Genomic DNA, 9,792 nt, shown 5'->3' with positions numbered 1-9,792 from the left:
GAAGGGGGGAGAAGGGGGGGTGGGGATAAGAGAGTGAAAGATAAATTAGATAGAGGGGGAGTCACACACATCTGCATCCAAAACCAATGAACACCATTTGGTTTTCGCTCTTCTTGTCTTGGAACTCTTTCATTTTGACTTAACCTCTAATTCAGGACCATTCAGGATCATTATTTTAGTGTATCACTGTGCCTGGTCTAGGGAGACAGATGTATGAGCGGATGGGAGTTACCTGCAACCACAAGCAGCCCAGAGAGTAGACTGTCTTCAGAGTGCTGGGTGTCTCTCACACGCTAAGGAGACATGGCGGGGGATATTGTGGTGGGGATTCTCTATAACTTAGTGTTACCTCTTCTTCTGCTTGCAGGTAAGTTGACCTTTCTTTTACATTTTATTCTTATGGGGCTGGAAGAATGTACAGTAACAATTCAAGTGTCGGTCACCAAATGCAGAAGGACTGTGGACGTGTTAGTTCTTGAGGTCATAGTAGTGACTTTTACAGTTACATTGAGAGATTCTGCCTTTATAAAGTGATCTAATAATATTGCTACCATCACCAATTTGGATGATTTCTGGAAAACACAAAAAATGTACTTGAGACATGTTGTTTGGGGGAATATGTAGATTAATCAATTATGTCTTGTTTCCCCTGATGGTAATTCTTTGAATGGACACAGAAACATGGTATATTGTGATCATGCAGTAATTGAGTAACTTGTGCTGTAAAACTGTAATGGGGAATTCAATGTTTAAGTTGTTGAATAGTATGTTTATTGTATTGTAAAATGTAAGACATATTTTACAAGTTAAGGTGTCATTACATTCAGTAAGTATTCTAATTTTCTAGTTCAGAATTAAGTAAAGAAAATCGCGATTCTTATCATTTCAATAAGAAAAAAATACATGAATCGTTAAATTATACTTTCCTTCATCTGAGTGTTTTGTATTGGTAAAAGATTAAGAAAGTTAAATCCATGACCCGTGATTTTCTTGTCAGTTTCATTGCCATTGTTGGTCCAAGAAGCCACACTGTTTTTTTTAAGCTGCTAACTTGTTTACTGTGTGATGGAGTTTTGTTCAGTCCAACACTAATGCATTTTGAATTAGCAGGTGCAATGGATCATAGTATTTTATTACCAATGCCTTTTCTCTTTGATGGATAATACTGTATGCTATTTGTTTCTAGCAGCTCTTCTTCATCTGTATTTATATAGATTTTCAGTAGGACAGACACAGCGTAATGAAAAATCTCATAAAATACAGCATCAAGGACAAGAAATGAAAATCATACCTCGATATTATATTCAGATTAACATCAATGTAAAATCATTGTTTTCTCTCCGTAGCATCATCATTCCGGTACAATGGTCTGTCTGTGGTGTATTTCCTTTTCTTTCTCACCCTTCCCCTGCTGCCAAACCCCTCTCTCATCTCCATGCAAGGTAAGACTTCAGAAGAACACCACTGGCTTGGAAATGGCACCCCAAGTACAGTAGTAGACAATAAAGAATAGGGTGGATTTTATTCCAAGTTGCAAGGTATTTTATTCTAAGCTACAGGGCCCTCACTGTTTGAATGTTTGCTAATAAACACGGCCCCTGTGAGTTGGCCCCTGTCAGTTTCGGCCCCTGTCACATTGTGTGTGTGTGTGTGTGTGATTCATCAACTCATTTTGATCAACATACAACATGTCCATTCTATTTTAGATTGATCAATAAAGTTGCTGAATTAAAGGATTGGTCATGTACTTTGTAAAGGGATGTGGCCGGTATGGTCTTATCTATTATGTATAACCTAGTAATTATATAGTCAAATTAAAAGTTGTGGTGTCAGCTTTTGTAAAATGGTTTTCTTGCATGCTGGACTTTTCTCTTCGATTCCTCGTAGAACCTTATCCATCTCTTCGTCTCGCTAATATGATATCACCCCTGGCTTGAGTGGCCGGGGGATGGTGCAGAGATTAAACACATCATACTGAAGCAGAATTGACCGGCCTTTACTTGGGAGGGCAGAAATGAAGAAAAGCTTTTTAGTAAAAACATGGCATCAGAAAGAATTCAGACCCCTTCCATTTTCCACATTTTGTTACGTTACAGCCTTGTTTTAAAATTGATTAAATAAAAAAATGCCCTCATCAATCTACACACAATACCCCATAATTACGAAGCATTAACAGGATTTAAGACATTTTTGCAAATGTATTATAAGTAAAAAACAGAAATACCTTATTTACAGAAGTATTCAGACCCTTTGCTATGAGACTCGAAATTGAGCTCAGGTGCATCCTGTTTCCATTGATCATCCTTGAGATGTTTCTACAACTTGATTGAAGTCCACCTGGGGTAAATTCTATTAATTGGACATATATTTGGAAAGGCACACACCTGCCTATATAGTGTCCCACAGTTGACAGTGCATGTCAGAGCAAAAACCAAGCCATGAGGACGAAGGAATTGTCCGTAGCGCTCCAAGACAGGATTGTGTCGAGGCACAGATCTTGGTAAGGGTACCAAAAAATGTCTGCAGCATTGAAGGTCCCCAAGAACACAGTGGCATCCATCATTCTTAAATGGAATAAGTTTGGAACCACCAAGACTCTTCCTAGAGCTGGCTGAGTCTAATCAGCAAAACTGACCAATCAGAGAAGGACCTTCGTCAGGGAGGTGACCAAGAACCCGATGGTCACTCTGACAGAGCTCCAGAGTTCCTCTGTGGAGATGGGAGAACCTTCAAGAAGCACAAACATCTCTGCAGCACTCCATCAATTAGGCCTTTATGGTAGAGTGGCCAGACGGAAGCTACTCCTCAGTAAAAGGAACATAAAGGACTGTCAGACCATGAGAAAAAGATTCTCTGGTCTGATGAAACCAAGATTGAACTCTTTGGCCTGAATGCCAAGCGTCACGTTTGGAGGAAACCTGGAACCATCCCTATGGTGAAGCATGGTGGTGGCAGCATCATGCTGTGGAGATGTTTTTCAAAGACAGGGACTGGGAGACTAGTCAAGATCAAGGGAAAGATGAACGGAGCAAAGTACAGAGAGATCCTTGATGAAAACATGCTTCAGAGCGCTCAGGACCTCAGACTGGGGCGAAGGTTCACCTTCCAACAGGACAACGACCCTAAGCACACAACCAAGAAAACGCAGGAGTGGCTTTGGAACAAGTCTCTGAATGTCCATGAGTGGCACAGCCAGAGCCCGGACTTGAACCCGATGGAACTGGATCTCTGGATAAACCTGAAATTAACTGTGCAGCAACGCTCCCCATCCAACCTGACAGAGCTTGAGAGAATCTGCAGAGAAGACTGGGAGAAACTCCCCAAATACTGAATACTTACGTAAATGCATTTCAGTTTTTTTTTATTTTTAAACTGCAAACATTTCTACAACCCTGTTTTTGTTTTGTCATTATGGGGTATTGTGTGTAGATTGATGAGGAAAAAACTTTTTAATACATTTTAGAATAAGGCTGTAATGTAACAAAATGTGAAAAAAATCAAAGGGTCTGAATCCTTTCTGAATGCACTGTAGAACGTTTCAAAATACAGAAAGTGTCACATGATGTGTTTTGTATCATATGATGCAAAACGCCAGTGATGGAAATAGTACTCATTGTCATACTTGAGTAAAAGTAATAAGTTAAATGAAATGCTATATATCAAATTCCTTATATTATGCAAACTAGAGGGCATGATTTTCTTGTTTTTAAAATGTACGGACAGACAGAGGCACCCTTCAACACTCAGACATCATTTACAAACGCAGCTGGGGGAGGGGTGGCAATATTTGAGGTGTGTCCTTAATAAAAACAACCGCAAACGTGGCATTTTCCTGCAGAGCTAAAGGGACGTTTTAAAACCCACCAAAGCAGGTCTTAACAGTAACGCAGTTGCTAATGGCATGGATTTTGAGAGTAGAAGCGCAGCCGTGATGCACAGTGCACTTGGAATGAGAGGTGTGCCTTTTGCACCGTGAATCTGGTATTTAGCAACATAAAAAAAGCATTTGCACTCCCCCATTTAATTTAATTAGATATAAAAACTAAGTATAGCCTACCCTCCCCTTAATCAAAGCTGGTTAACAACTTGGCATAGGGGCGTCTTTTAATCCTGGCCATGCATTAGTCAAGTAGCCTATAAATAAAGGGGTTTTAAATGGTCTACTGCGGGTGCCTTGTCCTCATGCTTTTTATGCTTCACAATTCACATAACTGCATACTTAATTTCGCTGGTTCAATTAGACAATCCATCCCCATTTTCAAAAAGCACCACTCGTCCGATTATCAAAGACACGCGCCTCCAAACTACTCAGTCCTCCTATAATGCCATATCAACAGCGGATTTTCTTTTTTTTGAATGTGCCTCGCACGTAGGCAATGAATGATACAATTGACAGGAGCCTAGTATTTTGTATAGACATGCGTGTGCACACACTGCCATGGAACAATAGATGCAATTTATGATATCACGCTGCATTCTATATATAGATATTGCTGTTGTTCTAAAAACATATTTCTTGTTTTTCGTTTCATTTGATTAAAAACCAAGCATAGCCTCTCCCCTCAATTAAGGCTTCTTTTTTTTTTACCTGCCCAATGCATTCGCCAAATAGCAGCCTATCAATAAATGGATTGTCTCATGAGACTGCTTTGAAATAAATATTAATCCCCAAAGCTTTATTAAAATATCAAGTTTGGGAGCAGAAAAACAGTGAGTGGACTTCTCCCTTTTTAATCATTATTTTTTTGGACGTGCGTAAAACCAACTCCATTTGTCCATATGCCCATCATGAAAAGAGGGATGAAATGATGCCGATGACCCTCATATTTAGAAGCAAAAGTAAGAAGCCTTGCACGAGCCTTGGCTTGTGCGAGCCAGAGTCATATTTAGAAACATTTATGTTCTTTTCCTGTAACATTTGCTTGTTTCCCATTTCATTTGATTAAAAACCAAACTATAATATATATTTCCAATATATATTTACATTGAAGGCATGCACAGCTCACTATCTGTGAGTATAGAGACAAATGGGATCTGCATTGCCGCAGTAGACTCCACCACTATCCTCAGCCATTAAGATAGTGGAAAAGAGAGTAGAAAAAGGCCATAAAAAGTAACAGCCTAATTACATGTAGTGGTCCCCATATGGATTATAACAGAACACAGACAGTCTGATCTGAATGCCTTGTATGTGTCTTTGACGTGTTGGAAGGAAGAAATATGTTTTGTTTCTCAAAAAAATGGAAAATATATTATTTTCGACCTCTGTTAATCTGCGTCTCTGGTCTTGTATTTCTAAAGGAAAAACAGGGAAGTTCCTGCAGCTCATCTGTTCCACCAGCGTGACGTTTCTGGCTCTCCAGTGTTTCATGCAGATCACTTTTGCCTACGTACCTCAGAACGGTAAGATAACACCAGCCTCTATCAGCTCACTGAGCCACTAACAACAGACTACTCAGAGTTGCTGCTGAACACCACCCAAAATAGAGGCAGAAGAAGTTTGTTTAAGCATTTCAATACATGGAGAGTATGATGAACGTATTACTTACTCATTCAATGAACATTTGATGAGGGTGGATGTTGCTTTGGCATTTTGCGGATATGACTAAACTTGATTTCTATCTGAAATATTTGTGTTGTTCAACAGAGAACGAATATTGGGAAAATGTTCTCTACCATTTGGGCATTGTACGGTAGGGCCACATTTTCTTGACTTTTTTTAAAGCAGACTTTGGTGGTGTTTCTAATGCAGGTGTTGTTCATCAGATTTGTCTTGTGTTCTGTCCCCAGGTTCAGTTTGGTGGATGCAGGGAACACTTTGCGTCTCTTAGCCCCTGATCTGGGGCTCTTCCTGTCTGGGCTCATCATACTCTGCCTGGTCAGGAAGCTGCTGTGCTCCGCGCCACAACTTAATGTCCACGAGAACTGCATCAAACCCTCTGACCCTGAGGTATCCACATGGCCAATTTCATCTGCCACTTTTGTTCAATTCACAGTATAGTTTTACCATTGTTGTTTTACCTGAGAGCTTGAGAAAAGTACATCATACATGGTGATATGTTGTAAAGGATTTCAAGAATGCGAAGGTAGGGTGCCTCACCTTCTCACGCAGTATGTCAGCACCTCTACTCTAGTGGTTTGAGCATGGTCCTCCTTCAGCTTGAATCTGTTAGAAAGGAAAACAGTGTTACGAAACAACGCCAACTTCTTGTCCACCGAACTTGTGCTCTTTTGACAAAGCAGGATGTGGAGATGTCCGACTCAGAGTCTGAAGTGGAAAGTGATGTCACAGATGGCTTGTCCTGTGACAGCTCAGACGAAATCACAGCGGCGCCGGTAACCCCTCAGTTTGTCCAGAAGTTCATTGCATTTGCCCTTGGACTGCGCCTCTTGCTGTCCGCCATCATGAACACAGCAGGGAAAGTAGTGGTCACCGTACTACTGGGGCTGGCAGGTACATCTCAAAAGGCTGCCACTTTGGACTCTCACGTACTTGTCTTGCACGCCAGACTTAAAGTCTTGCATTGGCTCAGCATTCTCTGCTGTCCAGCTCAGCCAAAATAAGACACATTTACTATCTGCTCCCGAACGGGACTATAATCTTCTCCTGTCTCCCCTTGACTGGTCCTCTTCCCCCTGTACCAGGCATCGCCCTACCCTCCCTGACTTCGGCAGTGTATTTCGGGACGTTCCTAGGCCTGGTGTGGTGGTGGGTGTTTCTCCGCTCCCTCAGCCTGCTGTTTTTCAGTACCCTCTGTGTGATGATGGCTATATTCAGCGCTGGTCACCTGCTGAGCCTCTACCTGTACCAGCTGCCTCTGGCCCAACAGATCGTACCCCCACAGGACATCTACGCCAGGTAGGGTCACAGGACCAGGATGTAGCAACGCTGGCTGGATGCTGACTGTGCAGATACACACAGTCATTTTAACCATATTGGTTTGCTGGCTGAAAAACAGCCACTGAAAAACAGATTGTATTTATTTATACTTGTCGAAATACCAAATAATTACACACTCTATTACACTGGACACAGGCATATACAAATCATTGTTAAATGTCATAAACTGATACATGCTCATCTTCCAATTTCAGGATATAGTTGATCTATCTACTGTGAATGTTGTTTGTAATTAGTCAGATGCTCGATTAAGTTCCGAGTCCATATGTGTTAAGAGAAGAGATCGGAACCAGAACAAAGAGCAAACAAGTCTATGGGCCAAATGTCCCCCCCCCTTCCCGAAATTTGAAAGAAAATCGTGATTTGTCCGAAGCACCGGAACTACTACTGCTCGTTATCACACGCTTTCCGTTGTATCATGAGAGATCTACGGTACCATTTTTGTTTACGTGGTCTGTCCCAAGAGATTAATCGCCCTCTGGTTTTGTTCAGGCTGTTTGGTATGACAGCGTTCATCCGGACCAATGAGACTGAGCCATACAGTCTGGGTCTGCAGGCAGATGTCAGCTGGCCTGTCTTCATCAACCCCATGGTGCTGCTGCTCCTCTATTACACAATGGTGTCTTTGCTGCACAAGTGGGTCTACGTCACTGAAGAAGAGGTACTTTACCTAGACTGAGACTCTAATGCAACTAAGACCTTCATAGTGAATAGCTGCGTCTGAAATTGAACCCTATTCCCTATATAGTGCACTACTGTAAATGGGGTAGGGCTCTATATAGTGAATAGGGTGCCATGTCAGACGCTGTCAATGTCTTGTGGATTAAATAAAACTCTGCTGGTTTATCCTTTGTTGGAGGTGTTAATTGTGTGTCAGTCATTTCATGGTGCTGTCTGTGTATTTCTGCTAGGATACTCTGGTGAAGTCTGAGAGTCCAGTAGAAATCCCTGAGTATCCCCCCAGCTTCTCCAAGATCTTATTCATCTCAGGAGACCGACTGGAGGTGTTGAAATCTACTACAGTTCTATTTTTTTTCTACATTCTCCTGTAGTTTTACCATCATGATTTTCTACAGATTTCTGAAACAATTATATTTTGTCTTTTGCAGCTACTGACCAGTACGGATGAGGAAACTTACATGCCAGATGAGGAGGTGCAGGAGGTACATTCTGCTCTCCCAATGTGTTGTCATAACTACCTTAACGGGATGTTACATGTCTGGGCAGACACCGTACATCCGGTGCGCATCACTTTTCTTCAAAGCCAAAATTCTACACTGTTTTTCCTCTGCAGCCAATGGTCTTACTGATGAGCAGCTCATGGCATGATCTGAGAGGACAGGAGATGGGGTTACTGCTGGGAGGGCCAGGGGCAGGGTGTGCAAACTGCTACCCTCCACCACAATACGAAGGAATAGACTTGTCACCCTCACAAGGTATGTACCTGCCAGCCTTGTCAATGTCAAATCTACTCCAAGGTCCATTATTTGGTAGAATTACCACAATGTTCGGTTATAAACGAAAGGTTTGACTTATGGGAAGTCATTTTTTATATCCACCTGGATATTTTGATCTTACCCAGTCATGAATAAATTATAGGAATTGAATATTGAATAAATGTTCATCACTAGTGTAGAAACTGATACGTCATAGCCTTAAAATATGACAATTATATGGTATAAAAACTTTCCTAAACTCCATCTTCTGCTGTTTTCCTCTCTCAGAGTCGGAGGAGGTTGAAGAGAGTAGTGAGGAAGAGAAGGAGAGGAGGAGTGAGGTGTCTATGAGGGAGGGAAGGAGTGAGGTGTCTTTGAGGGAGGGACGGAGTGAGGTGTCTATGAGGGAGGGGAGGAGTGAGGTGTCTATGAGGGAGGGGAGGAGTGAGGTGTCTATGAGGGAGAGGAGGAGGGAGGTGTCTATGAGGGAGGAGAGGAGTGAGGTGTCTATGAGGGAGGGGATGAGTGAGGTGTCTATGAGGGAGGGGAGGAGTGAGGTGTCTATGAGGGAGGGGAGGAGTGAGGTGTCTATGAGGGAGGAGAGGAGTGAGGTGTCTATGAGGGAGGGGATGAGTGAGGTGTCTATGAGGGAGAGGAGGAGTGAGGTGTCTATGAGGGAGGGGAGGAGTGAGGTGTCTATGAGGGAGGAGAGGAGTGAGGTGTCTATGAGTGAGGGGAGGAGTGAGGTGTCTATGAGGGAGGGGAGGAGTGAGGTGTCTATGAGCGAGGAAGAGAATGGCCCCAGTGGACTGGCTGTGTTTGGCCTGTTCATCATGAAGCACAGCTACATCAGCGCACTCATCATCATGATGGTAAACCACTTCCTTTCCACGACACTATTAAGGTTTTGGTGTAGACATTAGTCATTCAACAATTAACTCTCTGAAAACAATTCCTTTAAAAGTCTAACTGAATAGAGCTACGTTACCTTCACATTACCTTGCAATCTTTGAACGTGTGTGTGGCATGCCTCCCGTGTTCCTTCAACCACTCAGGTGTGGAGCATCACCTATAACAGCTGGCTGACGTTCGCCCTGCTGGTGTGGTCGTGTGTGATCTGGATGATGCGTGACCGTCGGCGCTACGCCATGATGAGCGCTCCCTTCCTGGCGGTGTACGGCACCTTGCTGTTGCTGCTCGCCTTCCTGAGCGGCCTGAGGCTGCGGCGAGATGAGCTGTACCCTGGCCTGCCACATGCCGTGCTGGTGGACTTTGACATGGCCATCTACCCAGCACCCTGCATCCACCTGGGAGGCAAGGTGTTGTACACCTTCAGCTTTTGGCTGCTGTTCCGCCAACAACAGAAGGAGAAACAGGAAGAGCAGGATCTCAAGGAGTCTGACGAGTCTCTGGAGGAAGTGAAAGTACTCCCACGTATGGACTCCTCTCTTTATA

General features: G+C 42.9%; 1 protein-coding gene across 1 annotated transcript in view; it reads left to right on the top strand.

Annotated features, from left to right (window-relative positions):
- Positions 1–303: 303 nt before the first annotated feature.
- LOC111966892 (piezo-type mechanosensitive ion channel component 2-like) overlaps positions 304–9,792 on the top strand; it is a 30,961-nt gene continuing 21,472 nt past the window's right edge. Inside the window, exons 1-13 of the mRNA XM_070444618.1 lie at positions 304–367; positions 1,347–1,442; positions 5,302–5,403; positions 5,648–5,693; positions 5,791–5,950; positions 6,241–6,454; positions 6,646–6,859; positions 7,394–7,562; positions 7,813–7,905; positions 8,011–8,064; positions 8,196–8,337; positions 8,626–9,209; positions 9,393–9,771. Coding sequence (XP_070300719.1) covers positions 304–367; positions 1,347–1,442; positions 5,302–5,403; positions 5,648–5,693; positions 5,791–5,950; positions 6,241–6,454; positions 6,646–6,859; positions 7,394–7,562; positions 7,813–7,905; positions 8,011–8,064; positions 8,196–8,337; positions 8,626–9,209; positions 9,393–9,771 — 2,317 coding nt within the window. The remainder of the gene's footprint in view (positions 368–1,346; positions 1,443–5,301; positions 5,404–5,647; positions 5,694–5,790; positions 5,951–6,240; positions 6,455–6,645; positions 6,860–7,393; positions 7,563–7,812; positions 7,906–8,010; positions 8,065–8,195; positions 8,338–8,625; positions 9,210–9,392; positions 9,772–9,792) is intronic.

The sequence above is a fragment of the Salvelinus sp. IW2-2015 genome, linkage group LG7, assembly GCF_002910315.2.
Source record: "Salvelinus sp. IW2-2015 linkage group LG7, ASM291031v2, whole genome shotgun sequence".
NCBI classification, from domain to species: domain Eukaryota; kingdom Metazoa; phylum Chordata; class Actinopteri; order Salmoniformes; family Salmonidae; genus Salvelinus; species Salvelinus sp. IW2-2015.
This window is presented reverse-complemented; position numbering and strand designations above follow the sequence as displayed.